General features: G+C 36.0%; 1 protein-coding gene across 4 annotated transcripts in view; it reads right to left on the reverse strand.

The window, feature by feature from the left end:
- MTF2 (metal response element binding transcription factor 2) overlaps positions 1-25,076 on the reverse strand; it is a 59,441-nt gene that overhangs the window by 19,268 nt on the left and 15,097 nt on the right. Inside the window, exons 1-8 of one of the 4 annotated variants that reach the window (XM_081308343.1) lie at positions 10,036-10,088; positions 9,847-9,928; positions 7,831-8,037; positions 6,322-6,417; positions 5,987-6,087; positions 5,458-5,606; positions 1,445-1,540; positions 394-462 (exon numbers count right to left, since the gene is read on the reverse strand). In XM_081308343.1, coding sequence (XP_081164469.1) covers positions 394-462; positions 1,445-1,540; positions 5,458-5,606; positions 5,987-6,087; positions 6,322-6,397 — 491 coding nt within the window. In that variant the 5' untranslated portion in view covers positions 6,398-6,417; positions 7,831-8,037; positions 9,847-9,928; positions 10,036-10,088. Of the gene's footprint in view, positions 1-393; positions 463-1,444; positions 1,541-5,457; positions 5,607-5,986; positions 6,088-6,321; positions 6,418-7,830; positions 8,038-9,842; positions 9,929-10,035; positions 10,235-25,076 lie in introns of those variants that run through there. The other 3 variants (XM_081308344.1, XM_081308342.1, XM_081308345.1) reach the window with 3 other exon arrangements.

The following is a 25,076-nucleotide window of genomic DNA, read 5'->3' on the forward strand; positions in this document are numbered from 1 at the left end:
AAATACTTATAAATACTTATTTTAAGTATTTTATTACTAAATCTATAAAACTAATCACACCACACATTCTGTATAGAATTACTATACAGAAACTCATGTTTGTTCAACCTACGTATCTTCTACTATATGCTATTCTAAAGGCACAAATGAACTGGAACAAGATTTAAAATACGTTTGAAAACTACATTTATGCCATTCTACAATAAACAGCCTTATTAACTTAGCAATAAAAGTGGATAATAATTACTGAAGATGGCTCAAAGATAAATAAAAGAAATAAAGCCAGGTATAAGGAACAAAGTTTTATTTAAGCAAGTACACAGACACAGAACTTTCATCTTGGAGATCTAATAATATAGCTCCTTTTTTCTTAACAGAAATATCCATTCTTACCACTGTAATGGTAGACGTTTGAGGTATTCTGGTCCAGAACTGCAGACAGAGCAAATAAATGTATAAAACCTAAGGAAAAAAATTTTATAATGTCATCAAGAATATAAATACAGGCAAATAGTACGCAAATGAAGATCCTACAGTCAATGTAAGGACTCACACCCAAAACAAAAGGTAATTTCAATAATGAGGCTAAGATTTAAGGAATTTCTTTTCAAATAACAAAATAGTTAGGGAGAAGGGACAACTTTCTAACTATTAGAGTCCTTTGACATTCCCACAGATTCATATGTACCATAATTTACTAATGCTTGCGTGTGTTAGGAACTTGGTGGCTACGCCTATATACATTGTACCGTCCAATGCTCAAAATAACCTAGTAAGATAAGCTCAAAGGAGACATGCTGACCTTCTTAAAGTCAAAAAGATGGTAATAGCTGCATAAGCAAAGGTTGAAACCCAAATTTAGTGCTCTATCTTTAATTTTACCTCCTAGAACTCACTATGTTCTTCCACATAATACTCAATATAGAAAGTATCTGCTTTTAGAAATTCTTTAAGGTATAAATTGTGTCTGTGATATGATTGATGTATGTACATTCCATGTATGTATTATATGTCAAAATACATTCTGCTGTCATGTATGACTAAAAAAAATAAAAAATAAATCGTATGGTCAAAAAAAACATAGAAAAAAAGAAAATAAAATAAATAAAAAATAAATGAATTGTGTCTGTGGCCTTTTCCAATTCTCTGTCGTATGATCCTTTCTAAGTTTTTTAAAGGAAGGTACCAATGATAATAGGTTAGGGTACTATGGAGGCAACAGAAGTAAATGCAATCACTGACACTACTTTAAAGTTTTCTGGAATAATATCCAAAAGCACAAAAATCATATGTATTTAAAGCATATTATTCAGTGTTTTCCCTGAAGTGACCTCTTTACAAATCACGGTCAAAATTTTTTTTAGAAATTACAAACTGTAAAATAAATACAATGAAGAAGTCACAAAAATAAAATTAATTAGTAAGATTGAAATGTTCTTCTTACCTATCTCCAAATAGCATTGGCTTTTGAAGGCATTGCACACAAGCCTCATGAAACCACTGCTTACATTTGCAGCACTGTAGCATCTTTAAATACCAGCTATTAAAATAAAAAAAAAAGTTAAGACTAAAATTACTACTTTTTGATGAGGGAAAAACTTCATTGTTTATTAAAACAACAAAGTAGCATTATCCAAACTACAATCATGATTAAAGCATTATGTTTTTCTTTTTTCTTTTCTTTTTTTTTTTTGATGGTGCTGGGGATTGAACCCAGGCCCTTGTGCATGTGAGGGAAGCACTCTACCAACTGAGCTATATCCCCAGCCCAGCATTACGTTTTTCTTTTTTTTAAATATGTATTTTTTAGTTGTAGTTGGACACAATACCTTTATGTTATTTATTTATGTGGTTCTGAGGATCGAACCCAGGGCCTCACATGTACTAGGCGAGCGCTCCTCCACTGAGCCATAATCCCAGCCCCCAGCATTACGTTTTTCTAAAGTGTAATTTTTTTTTTCTTTCCCAGAAAGGTTTGTAATGTTGAACACACTTCATACCTCTTCTCTTGAAAAACAGATCTACTTCTAGTCAACAGTGCCCAGCTTCTACACTAGTATAGGATTTCTCTCAAAGCACAGGCATGGGATCCATCCTTCTTTCCTTCGTAGTGCTGAAGATAGAACCCACAGCCATGCATGTGCTAAGAATGTGCTATACTACTGAGCAACATCCCCCACCCTCTCCACCCCCACCCCCAGGCTGGCCCAAATGCCTGCCCAGAAGCCTAAAACTTTTTTCACATCAATTCTCTATACCTTAGGAGAGGTCATACTAAGAGGTACTACTGTTTGCCCAAAATATCAAATGGCCATAGGCAGTATGAACATTCCATTTTATATCTTTACTGTGTTTCTATTATAATGAAAAGAATTTAGCAATTTAAGTAATTTAAATAAAACAAAGACATCTAACCTAAGACTATATGAAAGTATAAAAGTTTTGTCACAAGTTTAGTACTGATTCAGATTACAGACCTACAGATCTATTTCAAATAGCTGAAGATACTACAACTGAATCTTCATCTAAGAAGGATATATTCTCTTTTTAATTAGTATATGGTTTTACACCATGAAACCCTCTATGAAAATAAGATATTACAAATGAGTCCCACACTGATTGTAAGCCATACATAGGCAAAGGTTAAGAAGCCTGTAAAGTGAGCCAATTATCAAATGACTTACGAATACTAACTTCAATCCATGCATTCTACTAGATGGTGAAACTAACATAGTTACTAATATCAGGCACATTTCCTATTCTTTTAATGTTTAAAGATAATGAACAATGTACCTCATAAAATAATGTCTACAATGATTTCTACCTATTTTGAAAAATGGTTCAAACAAAATGCTAGGATTAAATGAGTAAAGGAAAAAAGATAAACCTGTTCACTGTTTCTCTTTTATATGTAACTGGTTTTTTAGAAATAGACAAACGCTTTTTAAACTTGCAGATGACTAAAAGCTGAGAAATTTTACAGAAGTGTTAAATCACAAAGTTAATATTCCACAAGATCAGAGATGAATTAGAATAAAGAACTAAAAATTCATTCATTTATATATTCATTTTCATCACTGAACACCTCATGGTGGCAGTGCATGCCTGTCATCCCAGCAACTTGGGATGCTGAGACAGAAGGATCACAAGTTCAGCACCAGCCTCAGCAACTCAGCAAGGCTCTCAGCAACTTAGTGAGACCTGTCTCAAAATAAAAAATAAAAATTGGCTGGGGATGTGGCTCACTGCTAAAGTGCCCCTGGGTTCAATACTCAATAGCACCCCCCCACCAAAAAAAGCTACTAAAATTATTAGTTGACCACCTACATGAAACTAGAGAATATCTACTGAATGTCTAAAACAGGTAATACAATTTCTTGTATGATACAACAAGAGAAGCATCATGCCTGAGATTCTAAATAGCCCATTAAATTATATTCTATCAGACTACTTCTGGAAACACTACCTTTCCCAATCATGGCATAGTATTTTAAGAATAACTTTCAAACACTGGAGAGAAACAGAATTTGGAAATTATATCATAAAGACTGTTTGCTGGCAGTGGAGATTTTAGTCTGGAGAAGATAACATTATTGCTACATAGGTCATAGAAGTAGGAAATAAAATTTCTGGCATAAAATACACTTCTTTAAACTGGGGGTACTGGAGATTGAACCCAGGGGTACTCTACAACTGTATTAAATCCCCAGACCTTCATTCTTTGAGACAAAGTCTGAAATGCCAAGGCTGGTCTGGAACTTTCAATCTTCCTACCTTAGGCTCCTCAGTACAGTGGATTATATATATATGCCATTGACTTGCAACATTTTTAAGACCTACCCCCTATAACAGATAAAATGTTTAGTTTGAAAGGCAGAACCAAGGACCATGGACCAGAAATTAAAGGCAAATTTTCTAGAAAGTAGAATGTTGGTTTGTAGATGTAATTACCACCACCACCACCACCCACACCCCCAGTACTGGGGATGGAACCCAGAGGCACTTTATCACTGAGCTGCACCCCCAGCCCTTGCCAAAGCTGGCCTTGAATTTGTGACGCTCTTGCCTCAGTCTTCCAAATAGCTAGGATTACAGGTGTGCACTACCATACCAGGCTGATATAGCAAAATTTAATAATAAAAATGAATAAAATTATAGCCTCTAATTATGGATATATATAATTAACTACAATGGTCAACTTCAAATGATTTCTTCTTTATAATCTAGTTAATAATCAATAATAAGGTGGCTGTCTGTGGGGAGCCATTCTGACACGTGATTGGGTGACTCCCGTTAAGGGCCTGAGGCACTCTGGCTGTGTCGGAGTTATCCCGACCCTTTCCTGATGAGAGAGCCCATCCGTGTGGGGGTGTGCGTGACCACTGACCCCGGAGACCCAATCACTGACCCTGACCTTGGAGTACAGCCCCCCCTCAACCTTCATTGGATGGAATTCTCCCCTGAATCTCGTTTCCCCCAAATAAAAGGCTGATCCCCGGCGTGTTCGCTCTCTCTCTCTCCCGCTAGCCCAGAGTAATCCTCGCGAACCGTCTCAGACCTAGCAATATAAAATAAGGTACTGTCTGTGTGTTTTATTTTGATCTCTTCTAACTAACTTAATGCCAGAACCTCATTAATGAAACCACTGCGCAGGCCGCGTGGTAGAGCTGTCAAAGCACCTGGGAGTCAGAAACAAATATACCATCTCTAGTACCTGGATAGCATATTTTTTCAGTTAAAACTTAGAAAAACTACATAGTATTTTCCTCTGGCAAATGATATCCTGTATTCATAAGAAATGGAATATTTAGGAAAGAATAGTAAGGTATGCCCGCTAATCAATCTATGAAAAAGTCTCATCTTTGTTCTGCAGTTTAAACCAACATCTGTCTCTTATGCTCTTATGCTCTCAAATAACAGTATCAAATGTAACAATTTCTAAATGGTCAATCATATTAAATGTGAAATCCAATAAAACTAAAAATTTTCAGACCTGACAATGGACCCCTACAGTATATATTTTTTCCCTCTATAGTTTATTTTTATAAGATACATAAATATATATAACTCATTTTAAAATGCCAGAATAGGGGCTGGGATTGTGGCTCAGCGGTAGAGCGCTCGCCTAGCACAGGCAGGACCCAGGTTCGATCCTCAGCACCACATAAAAATAAAGGAATTGTGTTGTGTCCATCTACACCTAAAAAAATAAATATATTTTTTTAAATGCCAGAATAGCCTTATAGTAAGATTTTTTAAATACATGAATATGAGTGAAACCTAGATGAGAATTTTTTGGGTGAAATAATGGTGAATTTTCTTCCCCTAGCTGTCTTTAGTGATACTTTCAAGCATCTGCAATTCACTACTAATCTTACCACCAATCAGTAAGAAAAATAAGACAATGTAAGCAAATGAAAATTACTTAAAGGATATTAAGTAACTGTATTTACTTACTCTCCAGGACCTCCACAATAGCAGTAACACTGCTGCACATTGGTTTTATGACCTGCATCCCATTCAAGGTCTGCCACACTATAGGGTAATGTCTGCTTCATGACTTGCAATGCTTTGGCATTTGGTCCTTTTTTAAGTGCACCACCCCTCTACATATTAGAGGGAAAAAAATCATTTGAAAGAGTAAAGGTTAAAATTTTAAACACAGTTCTATAATTTTAAAATGCCTGAGACTGCTAAAAACAAAAAAAATTCCGTTCTAAATTTCTAATATCACAAACTGATTAATAATCTCTATTTTCTGTCTTCTTTCAAATTACTGCCCCAATTCCCATACCACTGTCATGAAATGAAGAATAACTTCAAGCCACTTAAGCATTAATTATTTATCAAACAATAAACGTCGATTTTTCTGGCAAACAACAATTGTTCATACCATTCAAATAAACTTTTGATGTAAATAATTATTATATTGATAGCACTTTAAAAATACCAGTTAGGGCTTTAGCCCAAGACACTTAAAAGATACCTTTGTTGTTGTTGCAAAAACACATTGTCGACAGAGCCATTTTTCATCTGAATCAATCACACTGGAATCAATATGAGGTGTATGACACAACTGATGGTACCCTTAATATCAAAAAGAGCATAAAGCAAATTCTATTTTATTAATAAATAATACAAAACACATTTTCAAGAAGGCATTTTAGTACCGTTTCCTGCATTAAAATATTTACAATTGATGAATATAACTTAGGATAATAGCTTCAAATTACAAATGTATTTTTTAGTCATTCATCTTCAACACAGGTATTCAGTATATAACTAAATATTTCCACAAGACTAAAAGAAATCAATGTTTACCTTGGCCACATTTATCACATATAACCATTTCATTAGGAGCTTCTGAATACTCTTCTTGACATATTGTACAGACCATTTCCCCACTTCCAGTGGCTCCTGAAATATTTAAAACATACATAAAAGGCAGGGGGTCACAAAGAATTCCACATAAAACTATTTTTATGACTCAGTAGGTAGCCCACATGGGCAGTATTTGATAACTAGATCAAAATGTTTCACAAGACAAAATGCTATCTCTCAAAATGGTATTTCTAGTTTCTCTGTGTTCTTTCCACCTTTAACTTAAGATACCTGTATACATTCACACTTCAGTCTGCTTTTTGGCAGAGGGCACAATTTACATTGTTCTCAGGCAGCATCTCAATTATTCATTTCTGATATTCCTACTCCTGGAATATCAGGGGTTGAGGGAAGTTTAAGGGCACGCATTCATTCATCCTACATCACTAATATCATGAGACTAAAGGAAAAGGGCAAGGAAAATATGTAAATAATCTCCTTTCTCTATGGATTCAGAATATTTCTTTGGATTTACTAATTTATAAAAAAGACTGGACACCAATTATTTCATCTCTGAAATCTGGAACTATGCTGAACAATAATGTACCCTAACAATAAAGTACCCAATAATGTACGCCACTGTAAAAAAGTCTGGAGTTCCAGTTATCATTCGTGTGTGTGTGTGTGTGTGTGTGTGTGTGTGTGTGTGTGTTCTTATTTATTTTCTGGTACTGGGGATTAAATCTGGGGGCACTTTATAACTGGGCTACCATCCCCAGCCTTTTTAATTTTGAGACACGCTCTCCCTAAGCTGCTTAGGCCCTCATTAAATTGCCAAGGCTGAAATTGCTATCCTCCTGCTTCAGCCTACTGAATCCCTAGGATTACAGATGTGGACCAATTCACTCAGCTATCAACTACACTTCTCATCTAAATAAAAAATCATTTTTTCCTTGAGCATTGTTATTCTTAAAAAAAAAAAAAAAATCAAAAAATTTAGAATATAATTTTATCACACCAGCACAATTATCATTTCTAATATTCTCTTCATGCCTATTTTAATACAATCAAAATAATAATACACAGTTTACTTGCATACAAACAATATTCATCATTTTGTGCTATGAGTCAAGTATTGTTAGACTATTCACGTTTTATTTAATTCTAAAGCTAACTTATTAGATAAATATCCTACTCCTAGAGAAAAAGTGAAGCTCAGACAGATACAATAACCAAAAGACCCTCAATTATACAGTATCAAGACTAGGATCCAAATTCATAAGACAGAATTCCTATTCTCCCCACCACAAGGTACTTCCTTTCACTAATACTATGCAATAGTTCTTCTATCAAAAGCATTTTCACACAGCCAGTTTTCAAAATTATGACTTTAATAACTGCATTATATTGCATCTAGTGGAAAGAACCAAATTTACTTCATTACACTTCTACTGTTGGCCATATAGGTTAGCAATTATTGTTTTGTCTGGTTTTTGTATTTTTGCTTACTTGTTTGTCTGTTTTGGTCTCCTGTCGTCTCTCCTCAACTCTGTTTACTTGGTATGCTTGGTAGGACCTGGCCTCCCATAGCTCCTGGGTTTATGGCTCCAGTCAGGAAAGTAATCAGACAGCCTGGGACCTCTCAGCCCAAATCTGCAACTCCCTGGAAAGGGAATGATAGCCCCTGCCTGCAGTAGGTGCCTGAGTTGATTCCCACTATAAGAGTGAGAGGGAAGGCAGGTCTTCAGTAAAAGGGGTGCTGATCCGATAAACAATATACATTTACCTCAGAAAACATTCCTGAGGAACCTGGGAATACTTTACTTGTGAAGTTCAAGTACATGTTGTTTTGTTGTTGTTGTTGTTGTTGTTTTTACCATCAAGTGTATCTTCCCATATAGCTTAGTGGTCCTCTACTAGAAAATCTAACTGATTACTGTAGTCTTGGTCTTTGCATTTTAGAAATACAAGATTTTTTTGTTTGTTTGTTTGTTTAAAATATGCTATAGTGATCATTTTTCCTCTAGCTTTTTTCTTTTAAATTATTTCTTATGAAAAAACTTCTAGCAGTTCTAGAAGAGAGTCTTGTTGGACAGATCAGAGTACAAAATTTTTATGCATTTAATGCAACTGTTAAATAACTGAAATAGAAATTTATACTGTCACCAGCATTGCAGGAGTACAACATTTCAAAGAAACAAAAAATAGCAAAGGTGTTTAAATACCTTTTTGAAATTATGTAATATAGTCTTAACATCACACATATCTCCCTCTTATGGCACACATTTCTTTACTAATAGGATCACATTTTTCCTTATTTATGTAAACTTTCTTTTTTAATATTTATTTTTTAGGTGTAGATGGACAAACACAATGCCCTTAGTTTTATGTGGTGCTGAGAATCGAACCCGGCTCCTGCCCATGTTAGGCGAGTGCTCTACCGCTGAGCCACAATCACAGACAGCCCCTATGTAAACTTTTAAGAAGTATATTGTTAGGGCTGGGGTTGTAGCTCAGTGGTAGAATGCTTGCCTCGCTCATTTGAGGCACTGGGTTTGATCTTGGCATCGCATAAAAATAAATATGTATCCATCTACAACTAAAAAAAAATTGAAAATAAAAAGTATATTGCTATGGGCTGGGGTTATAGTTCAGTGGTAGAGCATTTGCCTCACATGCGTGAGGCCCTGGGTTCGGTCCCAAGTGCCACATAAAAATAAACAAATGAAACAAAGATATTTTTAAAAAAAGAAAGAAAAGAAAGACTGAATCTTCTTTAAAAAAAAAAAAGTATACTGCTAGATAAAATTAATGTATTGTTATATGTGTAAAATACACATACGCACATTATTATATATATTATTTTAGAGATATACACACAAACATAAATAAATAACTTATAGGATTCTTACAAGAAAGAAAATTATTAAAACTATTTCCTGCTGATCTGTCATGATTTTCAGGTTCACTTTGTATTTGCATTCTATAGTAATAAGTTTCTAGGTGCAACAAAGAGTTACATGGTCAAGGAGCAATCCTTTGTAATTCTAGGGGGTAGTATAAGGAGCCAGTGAAGAAAAATCAATCACAGATCACAGATCTGATATACAAGGTGGGACTCTTATTAGACAGGATCCTTCAATTTTCACAACTTTCTACCTCTATGTAACTGGTTTACTTTTTCTTTCCGCTACTTTTTAAAGGAAAGGAGAAAAGGAGGGAACAAAAAGACAGACTTATCATAAACCTGCAAAAACCTCCAAAAGACCAAAAAGTTGAAAGGGATACATAGCAAAATGAAGAGGAACAGGAAGCAATATAACATGCTCCAGTCCCACTACGGAGAAACCCATCTTTATTTACAAAGTAAGGAAAAAGGAATAATTCTGTTTGTAGGGTACTTTTTAAACTCTCCTCAAATGTGATACTGAATTATCATAAAACAATACATTCAAAAGAAAATGTCAGGTTGAAGAAAATCATATTTCAGTATAAAACATGTTCAAGAGAAATAGTAGCACCTGCCTGTTTGAATGTCCTTCCAGAGAACCCAGGATTTAGAACTGTCTTCAAATATGATGAAGCAGCTCTGTTTCAAAATGTTTATCTGCAATACAGAAGAATATTTATTTCTTAAATTATTAACATGAAATTTAAGATTATTAAAAGTTCACTGCAAAAGCAGAAAAAATGCCTTCTATCAAGATAACTTGCCTTTTTGATAGTTCCAAGATAAAACAAGCCATCTGACCATCTAGCTAGGACATCCTGACCCTCTTCAAATTTACATGCTGGCTTTTTGGCTTTATGTCCATCCTGTAAAGACAGCTTGGTCAAGGATGTTGGGGTCTTTTGGTTTCGACGTAAAGGAGACCGCTTGTGGACCAGTGAATTACCTGCCCCTGTAGAGTCTCTGTTTAGGAAATAAAAACAAAGATAAAACTTACTTATACACATTATACCAATGATATGTCAATCAAAAATTGATTTGTTAAAAAAACTTAAATTGAAGGAAATACAAGAACCTCAAATCACAAATACTCTCCCAGTAAGTTTAAAACAAAGCAATAGCAATTCTCAATATTCATTCATTGTATACCCTAAAGTGAGGTCCAAATTCAGCAACCACTCTAATATAAACATATTTGGGGAGGTGTCATTAAAATATCAGCTTTAAGGGCGGGCGGGCAGGCAGGCAGGCAGGCAGGCAGGCAGGCCAGTCATGAGGAAAGAAAGCCTTGAATCTCATGACTGAGTTTAGATAAAGAATAAAAGTGACTTAAACCTTAACTCCTAATTATTCCACAGTCAGTAAAGACACATTAACTCTGGGCAGGTAGATGGGTATAGTCACACTCACTGGAAGGGCAATCAATATTTTTTCTAAAGGAAATCACTACTGAATTTAGCCTTATTTGGTTTTCAGGGATTTACACACAATACTTTAAAAATGCAGACTGGGAGTCTAAAACAAACTGAGAACCATTAGTTTCACAAAATCACATTCAAATGCAAAGGGTATTATTAAGAACATTTACTTCTTTTTTAGCAAGCGACCTCAAAATGATACACTACATGTAACAGTCATTCTATAAACACCACAGCATACCATCAAAATTCTTTTTGGGGGGTACCAGGGATTGAACTCAGGGATATTCAACCACTGAGCCTCATCCCAGCCCTATTTTGTATTTTATTTAAAGACAAGGTCTCAATGAGTAGTTTAGCACCTCAACTTTTGCTGAGGCTGGCTTTGAACTCGGGATCACCTCCCGAGCTGCTGGGATAACAGGCATACACAAACATGCCCGGCTATCATCAATTTTCTTAAAGGTACCAAAGCAGTATTTGGTTTCACAGTTCCATTTAGATATATTTCCCAAATTAAACATACAATGAGGGCTGGGATTGTGGCTCAGCGGTAGAGTGCTCCCTAGCACGTTCGAGGCCCTGGGTTCAATCCTCAGCACCACATATTAATAAAAACCACATATAAATAAAAATAAAGGTATTGTGTCAACTACAACTAAAATATATTTAAAAAATACAATGACATGTAAAACTACATAGATGATAATCCTAAAATTGACAGAATAAAAGTTAGTAAAAATAAACAAGTGGGGAAGGAAAAATGTTGCATTACCTAAGAATTAAGGATAACTAATTTTAGGACCCAAAACTTCACAAATTCTTAGGAATCCTGACACTGCTACAACATAAATCTTAAAGATATTATGTTATATGAAATAAGCAAGACAAAAAGGACAACTACTCTATAATTCTAGTTACATAAGGTACAAAGAGTAGAAGAGTAGTCAAATTCATAGAAAGTAGAAGGATGGTAGGTAGGGGCTGGGAGGAGGGGAGAGTTAATGTTCTAATGGGACAGTTTTAGTTTAAAACAAAATACATTTTAAAGATATCCAAAGAAATAATAACTAATACCTTAAGTTGCTTAAAAACATTAATCTATACATCCAAGAAGCTCAACAAACTTCAAATACAATAAGGGCAAAGAAATCTACACTCAATCACACCACAGTACAAATGCTGAAAGACAAAAAGAAAATCTTGAAAGAAGCACGTACAAGGAAATCCCAATAGAATTAATGAGACTGCTCATCAGAAACAATAAAAGAAGGCAGCTGGATGACATAAAGTGCTGAAAGAAAAATTGCCAACCAAGAATCTTATAGCTAGCAACACTGTCCTTAAAAAACTGGAATAGAGGGGCTGGGGTTATGGTTCAGTGGTAGAACGCTTGCCTAGCATGTATGAGGCACTGGGTTCAATTCTCAGCATCACATATAAATAAATAAAGGTCCATCAACAACTAATAAAATATTTTTTTAAAAAAAACTGGAATAGATACTTCCAGATAAACAAAATCTGTACCTATTATTAGCATGCCACCTTACAAGAAACACTAAGGAAGTTCTTAAGGTTTAAAGTAAATAAATCAAAAAGAAATTAAAATACACTCACATATCAAACAACAACATTGGTAAAAGTAATTAAATAATTATAAAAGAATGAAAGCATATTTCCTCCAAACCAAATATACAAAATATTAAGTATATAATTCAATTGTTAGGCCTAAAACATAGAAGTATGCTACATTTGAAAAGAACAGCAAAAAGGAGGCATGTGGGGGCAAAACAATATTAAAGAAATGACATAAGATAGTAACTTGAACACAGAGCAATGAAGAAAATCAAAAAAGGTAAATACAAGGATAAATATAAAATGAAGTTTGTAACATGGAGAAAGTATCTGCTGTATCCGTAAGTCACTCACTGTTTCAAGTAAAAATGGTGTTCTATGAAATAACTACTATTAAACTGGCAGAAATACCCTATGCATGCTTCCTGTTTCATCACACACGATATTAAAACCTAAATTCAAAGTCCAAATTTAATAATTTTTACTGTTTCATCAAAAACGTTCTTAAGTAAAATTAAATTGTGCATATATGTCTATGTCTATTTTATATTTTTTACTGTGAGCACATATCAACGAAGAACACTAGCAAAGTCTGATGTCACTGCCTTGATTCACACTAAGGTACAGAGCAGTTTTAGCTAACACTGTTTGTGCACCATCTGTACACATGTCAACACAGTAGGGAAGGCAAAAAAACAATCAGGTGTGCTACAGTTCCAGCTATTGGGAGGTAGAGGTGAGAGGATGGCTAGAGACTAGTAGTTTGAAACAAACCTGAGCAACATGGTAAGAACCCATCACAAAGAGAAAAGAAAAAGAAAAATTTTAGTATTATTTGATCTTGCAGATCCTCTGAAACTGTCCATGGATTACATTTTAAGAGCCATTGTTCTAAATAAAGAAATTATATACTGCCATATATATTGTTAAAGCCATCTATGAGAAAGGGATGCTTTAGTAATATGAGGGGTTTAAATGTCTGACAGGATAAGTACTAAAAAGCATAAGATGGAAAATGAATCACAATTAATTCTATCATCTGGAATGCTCAAAGCCAGGCTGAAACCTTTCGACACTGAAACAATTTTATACCTTCAAATCACAGTGTGAAAATAACCATGTTAGCAAAATCAACTTTTAAAAAGCTATACATCTGGGCTGGGGATGTGGCTCAAGCGGTAGCGCGCTCGCCTGGCATGCGTGCGGCCCGGGTTCGATCCTCAGCACCACATACCAACAAAGATGTTGTGTCCGCCGAGAACTAAAAATAAATATTAAAAAATTCTCTCTCTCTCTCTCTCCCCTCTTTCACTCTCTCTTTAAAAAAAAAAAAAAAAAAGAAAAGCTATACATCTGGTGATTACCTGAGGGGTTTTTACCCCTTATGTAACTAACCAAAGCCTGAACAACATAAATATGGGTAAGAAATGACCTCAAGACAATGCCAAGGAGTTGAAACTATGTTATGACCTAGAATCTTCTAATTCTGAAGTGGAAAATGTATAAAACAACCAACACTGCAAACATTCCCAGACAGTTTTATATGCTCCACTATTGTTTAAATAAATGTCCCTCCCTTTTTCTTGATGGTGAGGTCTGCTTCTTCCTTACTCTACCCTGCACTATTCCCATGCAGAGTTAAGTGTCTGTAAATCATAAGATGTCATAAGATCTTATTTTTTCCATTGCCTACGGTTTATGTCATGCTTTTCTTTTTCTTTTTTTTTTTTTTTAGTGAGAGAGAGAAAGAGAGAGGGAAAGAGAGGGGGGGAGGGGGAGAGAGAGAGAGAGAAAATTTTTTAATATTTATTTTTTAGTTTTCGGCAGACACACCATCTTTGTATGTGGTGCTGAGGATGGAACCCGGGCCGCACGCATGCCAGGCGAACGCGCTACCACTTGAGCCACATCCCCAGCCCCTATGTCATGTTTTTCTTAATATTTCAATGTGCTGTGTCTTGGAATGAAACCTAACCTAGTAACAGTTACCCTTGATCCCTTATATCTCTTCCTACAACCTTATTTCTCCTCCCACTCATAGCCAAACCTCTAACAAAGTTGTTTAAGATTACCATGTGCCCCACCCTACATTAAGAATTTTGCATATTCATTTGTAAAACATTTTAAATTTTTTTTTTTTAGTTGTAGTTGAACACAATACCTTTATTTTATTTGTTTATTTCTTATGTGGTGCTGAGGATCAAACCCAGCACCACCCATGTGTGCCAGGGAAGCAATCTACAGCTAAGCCACAACACCAGCGCCCACGTCCCCAACCGACAAAACATAAAAATAAATAAATGAAATAAAGATATTGTGTCCATCTACAACTAAAAAAAAATGTTTGTTTGTTTTTTTAAAAAGAATAATCATTGTAATGCTGGGTACAGTGGCGCACGCCTGTAATCCCAGCAGCTCTGGAGGCTGAAGCAGGAGCATCCCTGAGTTCAAAGCCAGTCTCAGTAATGGCAAGGTGCTAAGTAACCCAGTGAGACCCTGTCTCTAAAATACAAAATAGGTCTGGGGATGTGACTCAGTGGTCAAGTGCCCTGAGCTCAATCCCCAGTATCAAAAATAAAGAAAGAAAATAATCACAGTATCAAATACTATGTACAATTTTCCTTTTTACTATAAACTACTACAAACTTTAAAAAGGAGACAAAACAATTATAATGAACTATCACAGACTTATTACTAAGTTTCAATTATCATCTCAGGGTCAAAATCATTCAGTAATACACCCATTTTTCTCATCTTTACATGTATATTATCTAATGTCATCAATATTGTCAAATTGTTCTCCTAAAAGGTACCAATCAACATTCTCTTTCAGCTCCCTACCATCATGTGAGCCTCTTCCCTCTGCCATACTCTTCCACCATGTTGTTCTGCCTCACCTGGAGCCAAGAGGAATGGAGCTAGCTGTCAATGGACTGAGACCTCTGAAACCAAATAAATCTTTCTTCCGCTAATTGTGTCAGGTCTTTTCTAGTCACAGCAGTCAAAAAGCTGATTAAAACACTAGTATTAGGCGTGGAGTTGTTGGCTCAGTGGCAGAGCGCTTGCCTTGTATTTGTGAGGTACTGGGTTCGATCCTCAGTACTACATAAAAATAAATAAAGACCTACAACTAAAAAAATATTTTAAAAAAACTAGTATTACAACACTGCTAGTGACATCCATCTTGAAAAAGACTCAATAAAGATGTTTCCTCCCTTAAGAGCAAGTAAAAACCAAGGGTTTAAGCCACTATTTCTTTCTTGTTCTACTGTTCCTACAATAAATAAGACCTTGACTCAAGAATTTAGAAATTAGCTAAATAATTTTAAAAGAATGTGCCTTAGGGAAAATTTTGAATTCCTCCCGATCCATTCCTTAATTTTATTCCTCCAGCAAACTAGAAGACCATCTGAATTAGTTGTGTGACCCTGAATAAACAGTTCATTTAATTTGGCTAAAATAATCTCTTAAGTACTATTGTGAACTTTAAAATAAACGGTAAGAGCTGGTCACAGTAGTGCATACCCATAATCCCAGTGATGCACACCCATAATCCTGTGATTCAGGAGGTGGAGGTGGGAGGACCCCAAATCTGAGGCCAGCCTAGGCAATTTAACAAGATTGTCTTATAAATGATAAAATAAATTTTTAAAAAATGAAATAATAATAAGCCCGGCAAGGTGGCACATGCCTGTAATCCCAGCAACTCGGGAGGCTGAGGGAGAATCATGAGTTCAAAGCCAGACTCAACAACTTAGCGAGGCACTTAGCAACTCAGTGAGACCTTATCTCTAACATATTAAAAAGGGCTGGGGATGTAGCTCAGTGGTTAAACACTCCTGGGTTCAATCCTCAGTTGGTACAAATAAAATAAAATAATAAAAATAAAAGGGAGGTTGGGGATATAGCTCAGTTGATAGACTGCTTGCCTCAGACGAACAAGGCCCTGGGTTCAATCCCCAGCACCACAATAAAGAAATTTTTAAAAAATAAAAGGAGCTGGGGATGTAGTTCAGTGACAGAATGCCCCTGGGTTCAATCCCTACTACCACACCAAAAAAAAGAAAGGAACTAAAAATATAATTAAGAAATTATATTTTGCTAGGTCCTTACTAACAAATGATAAAAAGAAACCTCAAGAAATCTGATTCATCTTCAGGCTAATTACTATTCCTTCAATAAATATTTAATTAGTGCCTGTGATAGGCCCTAGGGATAGAATGTTGAATAAGATAGTCAAGGTCTCTATTCTAAGAACTCAACATTCTAAGAAAAATTCAGCTAGATCTTCTTTACAAAGATTTTTTTTTTTTTTTAATTCAAACCCATCCACCACCAATTCAGGTTAAATACTCTCTTGGTATGTTATAGTTCCTCCACCATTAAATTTCTCAAACTGTGCTCTATTTGCCTAATTGTCTTTACATATTCTACATCAGCTACATAGCCTGTACTCAGAGGGGAAGATTGTCCTTTCTTATTTACCATAACTTTCCCAGTGCCTAGCATAGCATGCAGAATGCAGTAGGAGTATAATTAATAATCAATGAACTACCAGAAGTAATTGGTAGTTTAATTAAAGGCAATATCCTTAAGGGCCAAATGTCACTGCCCTGATATAGGATTCACCTCTCCAGTAGAAACTTTCATCCTTCTACTGTGCTGCTACACTTTCCATCCTCTTCTCTGGTAACCCCAATCAACCAAGACAGATCCACCACAACCAGGTACTCCTGCAACTACTCTTTAGCCCATGAAGTGCCACTAGGCAGCTAAGGGAGAAGAAAAAAAATCTAATTCTACTTTACACTGCCATATCTCCTTTTTCTTTAATATTTTTTAGTTTTAAATGGATCTTTTATTTTATTTATTTATTTACATGTGGTGCTAAGGATCAAACCCCAGGCCTCACACAGGCCAGGCAAGTGCTCTACCACTGAGCCACAACTCCAGCCTGGGAGCACTCTCCTTCTTGACTCACCAATCCAGAAAACCAAATAACTTTGAAAAATAGCAGGGGGAAAAAAAGAGCACTGCTCAGAGAGGAAAAAAAAAGAAAAAACTGCTATCCTAACTCTGAGCACCAATAGGTCTCATCTCTTAAGAACACAAACCTGCCATGATTCCCATGCTCTTTCCAGTGATTTTTTCATTCCTGGGGAAAATAGCAAATATGTGGGTTAATCTCATGTGAAAGACAAAATCTTACTGAGAGTGACACTTGGTGAGATCTTTCTTTCAGACATAGTCAAATTCATGAGGCCAAGCAGGGCCAAAGTAGGACCCAGAAGCAAGGGAAACAGTAAACAAACTTGGCCCTGTACCAAATCTATAGGTAAGGAATTCTCATGTCTTGAGACAGGTTATAAATAAAATGAAGCTTGGATGCCTTCTTTTTGATTGAGTAATGCCTTAAAAATCTTATATCAAATGAACATCAACATAGAAGACAAAAAGCAGAAAGCTTCGGGCTTTCTAGACCTTCTTTCTTAAAAAACTACTTTCCTGACTCAAGCCCATCTATCAAGTTCAGGTTAAACATTCTCTTGGTATGGTACAGTTCTTACATCATTAGACTTCTCACACCATGTTCCATTTGCCCTACTCTATTTCTTGGACTGAGAAACATCATGATGTTTGTATAATCAGAATGCATATTTTCTTTAAAAAAAATAGAAAAAGGAATAAAATGAAAAACAATATATCAGCTGAGTGCAATGGAACATGCCTATAATCCCAGCAACTCAGGAGGAATAAGGCAGAAGGACCACAAGTTCAAAAACAACTTTGAGAGACCCTGTCTGAAAATAAAAAATTGAAAGGGCTGTACATGTAGCTCAATGGTAGAGCACGTGCTTGGGTTCAATCCTCAGTACAGTACAGCACACACAAAAAAGAAGAAAACAATTACAAACAACCCCACTACTTCTCTACCCTATCCCCTCTCACCTTCCAGTTCTTCTCTCAAAGGTAGGTGGTTTTTTTAATTCTTCAGGCAGTTCTTCTGAGAAGTACCAAACAATGTGCTTATACTTCTCTCTTTAAAATTATCAATTTCAGACCTGACTTCTTGCTATAGAAGATGATTCACATCTTACAACTCCCATTTCCTACCTCTTTTATAAATTTTATTGGGCTAATTTCATTAAATCACTACTTAAATAAAACTCTAAATATTAGTCACTGCAAAAGTTAAGTAGTAGTAAAGGGATGGGGATGTAGCTTGGTAGTACAGGGCTTACCTAGCATGTATGAGGCCCTGGATTGGAGCCCCAGCACCACAAAAAAAAATAAAAATTTTAAAAGTAAGTAGTTGGGGCTGGGGTTGTAGCTCAGTGGCAGAGTGCTTGCCTAGTATGTGTGAGGCACTGGGTTTGATTCTCAGCACTGCATAATAAATAAATAAATAAATAGTCCATCAACCAAAAAAGTATTCTTACCAAATTTCTATTCACATATAATTTTATCCCAGGATTACTTAGTATATCCTCTTATTGTCTCATTTCAAATTATCAAAGATAATTTCAAAACCTTTTCTTTTCTATAGGTAACTCCTGCTTCTAGAGCTCTTCATGTTCCTGTACCAATCAGAATGATTGTCCTCTAGGCCTTGTCCTTATCATCTTGGAAGTTCTCCTAATCACTCTGCTTCCTAGATCACATATTATTTTGCTTCAATAGTGCCATGCAATAGAAGGAGGTGTGCATGTGAATTTTCCAAGCCTTCATGTATCTAAAAGTATCTTTCTCTCACAAATGACTTATAAAGACATGGGGCCTGTAGGAGAGGCAGAAGGCTGGCTTGCGTCCAGAAGTTAAAGGACAATCTAGGCAACATAGTGAGACCTATGAACAAAGAACAAGACAAATATAACAACTGTCTGATATTTTCCTGCACATAGAATTTTATGTTGAGTAGAACTTTCCCTCAGAAGTTTGATGATTTTTTTTTCCTACCACACCCAGGACATAAAACAACACTTCTACTCTTTTTACTCACTGGTTAGATTACCTCTTCCTACCCCGGTTTTTTAGGATCTTTCTTTATCCTTGATGGCTTAAAATTTCATTAAGAATATGGCTTGAGTGGCTGGGGTTGTGGCTCAGCAGTAGAATGCTCCCCTATTACTGTGGGGCCCTGGATTCTATCCTCAGCATCACATTTAAATAAATATGACTAAAAACATATTTAAAAACAAAAAGAATGTGGCTTGAAGTTTTACTAAGGATATATCTAAGTATAAAGACATCTTTCAATCATACTGTCCCTTTCATTACCTACTTCTTTAGAGATTTTGTTTTTTCTCTTTATCTTGGGTTCTCCTTTCATGTTACAGGCTTTCCTCAACTATTTAGTGATCCTTAGGTGTCCACAGATTTAACATTGAGGTTATTATAGGAATGTGCATGGGAACTCTTTGAGACATGAACTTTGCATTAGGGTGATCAGGTGGTTTAGATGTGAGGTGTCCCACAAAAGCTCAAGTGTGAGACAATGCAAAAAAAGGCTCCCAGGTAAAATGTTCAGATTATGAGAGCTTTTTTAACCTAATTAATGGGTTAATTAATGGATTAACTAAGTGGTAACTGCAGGCAGGGAGGGTGTGACTAGAAGTAGTAGGTCACTGGAGGTATGCCTTTGGCTGGGTGAGAGGGAGTTATATTTTGTTCCTGGTTGGTGAAGCTCTTTGTTTCCTAGTTGCCATGTCCTGAGCTGCTTTCCTTTACCATGCCCTTCTGCCATGATGTTCTGCCTCACTTCAGGCCAAAGCTAGAGAGCCAGCCAACCTCTGAAACTGTGAACCAAAATAAATGTTTCCTTCTTTATATTGTTAAGTCTTTTGGTCACAGTGTCAAAAAATGCTGACTAAAACAAGTGGAAAGACAACACTTAGGGTGAAAACCTCCAAATGCCAATATGGAAAAATGCAAAAATGCAACCATATTATGAACTACACACACACACACACACACACACACACACACACACACACACACACACGTCTCCTAAGCTGCTGACAGCTTTTATGTGAAAACTAGTTTTCAGAATATACTTTAATTAACCAGAACATTTTACCACCAAAATAATGTAGATTCCCACAACTATTTTATGGTAAGAGTATAATTAAACTTAAGAAAAACATGATTTCTAGCCAGGCACAGTGGCGCCATGCCTATAATTTCACCAGCTCAGGAGGCTGAAGCAGAAGTATCTGAGTTCAAAGCCAGTCTCAGCCAAAACAAGACACTAACAACTCAGTGAGACCCTGTCTCCAAATAAAATACAAAATAGGGCTGGGGATGAGTCTCAGTGGTGAGTGCCCCTGAGTTCAATCTCCAGTACCCCCCCTACCCCCACCCCGCCAAAAAAAAAAAAAAAAAAAAAAAAGAAAAAGAAAAACATGGTTTCTAAATTTACAGCTGTGGTAATTCAACAAATATTTGTTGAGTGGCTCTTATAAATCAGCTATAGTAAGCTGGATATTAGGAGGAAAAAAAAATGGGAAAGATACAGTTCATACACTAAGGAAATAAAGACCAAGGAAAGAAATACATCCACACACAAAAAAAAACTATGTGCAATATAATTCCTAACATGAATAGATACAAAAAGAAATACTATCTAATCCATCCAGAAGCAATAGGCAGTATTAAATAAGACTTCATTGAAACTCACTTTTTTTTTTTTAAGAGGGTTAAGTAATGGTAATGTAATGGTTAAGTAATTCAAAGATGAATTTCAGAGAGGACTTCATAAACCAAGACAATATATGCAAAGGCACAAAGTCAATAACAGACAATTTTGTAAGAACAAAAACTTCAGTATAATTACAGCTTAAATTTTAACAGTGAGAAACAGGCAAAGCTAACATTGGAGAAAAAAAGCCCACCTTGCAACTGGGCACAGTGGTATATACCTGTACTCCCAGCTATTTGGAAAGCTGAAGCAGGAGGATACAGGTTCAAAAGCCATAGCAAGACCTTTGCAAAATAAAAAATAATTTTAAAAAGACTGGAGGCTGGGCTTGTGGCTCAGTGGTACAGCACTTGTCTGGCATGTGTGAGGCCCTGGGTTCCATCCTCAGCACCGCATATAAATAAATAAATAAATAAACAGGTAAATAAATAAATAAATAATTTTTGGAAAAAAAAAAAAAGACGGGAAGTATAGTTCAGCAGTAATACCCAGGTTCAATCCCCTGTAGAAAAGATAAATAGAGAAATCTTGCCTTTCTGTTTTATTTATTTTTATATATTCCCTGTGCCTAGCTCATAACAGGTTCTCAATATGGGATGAAAGAACAGGCAAATAAGAGAGACAACATGGGGACCCTAATCTGCAATAATCTATAAATAAGAAAAGGGAAAACCTGAACTTGGGTCATAAAGAAGTAGGAGTAAAAAAAAAAAAAAAAACTCCACATAATATGTCATTGAATGACCTACTTTATATATTTCACATTTACCAAGTTTTAAAAAATAATCATGGTACCACTCTCTATATAAACAAGAAATAACTTTAGAGTGGAATGAACAGTTACCAATAATTAATAAGCAAATAAGAAATTCAGAATAACTCCTTGGTTTTTAACTTGAGAACTGAGACTGGGATAGGGGAAATCAGGAGGAAGGTAGTAATGAAATTAAATCATCAAGCCAGGCAAGGTAGCCCAGCCTGTAATCTCAGTGGCTCGGGACGCTGAGGCAGGAGGATCACAAGTTCAAAGCCAACCTCAACAATGGCAAGACGCTAAGCAACTCAGTGAGACCCTGTTTCTAAATAAAATATAAAATAGGGCTGGGGATGTGGCTCAGTAGTTGAGTGCTCCTGAGTTTAATCTCTGTGGTACCTCCCCAAAATTAAATCATCAAGACTTCATCCAAAAAACGATGTCCACTAGGAAAAATATTCATTAAAACCTGACCATATAATAAGTGTGGGAGACCAACCTTGCACGTGACTGAGTCACACTCCCGGCTGGGTGCTGAGGCGCTCAGTCGCAGAAATGTGGCAGAGCTTTCCCCACCCTTCTTGGGTTTGAGGGACAGTGTCTTGTGCATGGATGTGTCTTGCTACAGCCCTATGGGTGGAGCTACGCTCACCTGTTCCTTTTTAATATTACTCCTTGCCCTGTTTAGGATACAATGTTCCATGGAAGCGCCTTGTGTGTGTCCCCTTATCTTACTGTGCCCTTGGGTGACAGCAGACATCATGAAACTAGACTCAGCCCTCTGAAACCTGACCCCTTGCCTAATTTGAATAGCTTCTCCTCAATAAAAGGGGGCAGCTAGTACTCTCTCTCTCTCTTCCTGCAGAGGAGACATCACAGCAACCCCAAAGAAAAAGGTATTTGTGTCTCTTGTGTGGTTATTTTGCACAGCCCAAGTAGCCCAGTTTACCTGGAGTGACCCCTGAGTGTTTTAGTCACGAGTGAAACTCAGCAATAAAGGAAGTGTGAACAATTTCAAATTATAAAATCTTACAGTATATGTTCTTTGGCTACAATGCTATAAGATTAAACATCAATAAGAAGGTAACTTTTTTAAAAGTCTGAAAGTTGAGACATACACTTTTAAAATAATCCTGGTTTCTCCCACAAATAAACTGCAGAGAGGGAGGGCAAGATGTAGGGCAGAACCTACAATTGAAAAAATTTAAAAACATTTTAAAATTAGCAAATTAAAATAAAACCCTTAAGCACACTTGCACAATTAGACTTAAAAAAATAGTAATGACATAAAATAGGATTATGATGAGTGATGGAAGGGCCAGAATTTGGGCTTCTGGTTTAGCTGGAAATATTCTATTTCTTGACCCCAGCATGTTACAAAAGTGTTCCCTTTGTAACAGGAACCTAAAAATTTATTGACCTATAAATTTATCCTATGCAGTCTACTTGTGCTGACATTAAAAAGGTTGTTGGTTTTTTATAAAGTTAACATCCTTAGAGATCTGAGAAACACTGTATCCATGAAATAAGAAAAATAAGGAGCTCTAAGATATAAAATTATAACCAAAATAAAAATTTAATAGATGAAAAACAAAAAGATAATAAAAGGAAAAAGAATAAGAAAATCAAAGGATAATCTAAAAGATCTAACGTGAAAACAGATGGTGGGGAGAAAATTATCAAAGAAAAAAATTAAAGAACATTTCAGAACTAAAGAAAAGGAGTCACCAGATTGAGAAGGCCATCTTATTAATCTTTGATTAATAAGACCCATGACAAGAAAATCAAGATACTATGTTCAGCAGCGCAAGGTAGTATGTACCTGTAATCCCAGCGATTTGGGAGGCTGAGGCCCTTAGCAACTCAGAGAGACGCTGTCTCTAAATAAATATAAAAACTGTCTAGGGATGTGGCTCAGTGGTCAAGTGTCCCTAGGCTCAATCCTCAGTTCCCCCCCCCCAAAAAAACTACAAAACTATGTTTAGAAAAAAAGGTATCAACTCACAAAGGACTTAGAATGATACTACCATCATAGCAACATTAGAAGCTAAAAGCCTGAAAAACTATTCACTTAAAAATCTGATTGAAAAATTAATTCTAAGAAAGGTCTGATGGGGCACACCTGTAATCCTGCAACTCTGGAGACTGAGGAAGGATTTCAAGTTCAAGGCCAGCCTCAACAACCCAGTGAGACCATCTCAAAATAAAATAAAAGGGCTGGGGGCTGGAGCTGTAACTCAGTGGCAGAGTACTTGCCTATCTACAACTACAAAAAAAAAAAAAAAATTAAAAAATAAAAGGGTTGGGGATGTAGTTCAATGCTAAAGCACCCATGGGTTCCATCCTTCTATCCCCAGCACCATAAATATATACATACTAAGTGAAAACCAACTTTATAATGAACTGAATTATCAATGAGGAGTGAGAATAAAATCAAAACATTTTCAGATTCATCACCCTTCTATGAGCCTGATAGAAGAAAGTGAGTAAAGGAAATAAAAGGCAGACATTGAGTTCAAGAGATTGAACACAGTAGAGAGGCAAAAAGAACAACCATGTAAGTCTACATAGCCACAAATCCAAATGAGAACAGAACTCCATGAGGGTATTTCTGAGAAAAAATAAATGGGATTAAAAAAAAGTGTGTATGACAAATGACATTGTGGAAAAGCACACGGTGAGAAAAGATGTGTGAAGATTTCTATGTTAAAATAAACTAGGCAAATTTTTTTTGGGGGGGGGTGGGGGGGTAGTACCAAAGATTGAACTCAGGGTCACTCTACCACTGAGCCACATCTCTAGCCTTATTTCATATTTTATTAGAGACAGGGTCTCACTGAGTTTGCTTAGCGCCTCACTAAATTGCTGAGGCTGGCTTTGAACTCAAGATCCTCCTGTCTCCACCTCCTGAGCTGCTGGGATTACAGGAGTGCACCACAGAGCCCGGAGCAAATTTCGGTTTTAATGAAATAATTTTTAAACCCAATTATATTAAGAAAGAAATATAATTCCTGAAACAGCTAAAAGCTAACAAATGGGGCTGGGGATGTGGCTCAAGCGGTGGCGCGCTCGCCTGGCATGCGTGAGGCCCGGGTTCGATCCTCAGCACCACATACAAAGATGTTATGTCCGCCGAAAACTAAAAAATAAATATTAAAAAAAGTTCTCTCTCAATCTCTCTCTCTCTCTTAAAAAAAAAAAAAAAGCTAACAAATGTTTGGCACTTTTCTAAATTCTTTGCATATACTAACTCATCTAACTCTCACAACTATTTCTATTCTACATGGCTCATATGTAAATAATTTTTATATAAACAAATGAAAACAGCTTGAAATTTTTTATAAAACCATACTGAAATAA

This window comes from Spermophilus citellus, assembly GCF_964194105.1.
Source record: "Spermophilus citellus genome assembly, chromosome: 9".
NCBI lineage: Eukaryota > Metazoa > Chordata > Mammalia > Rodentia > Sciuridae > Spermophilus > Spermophilus citellus.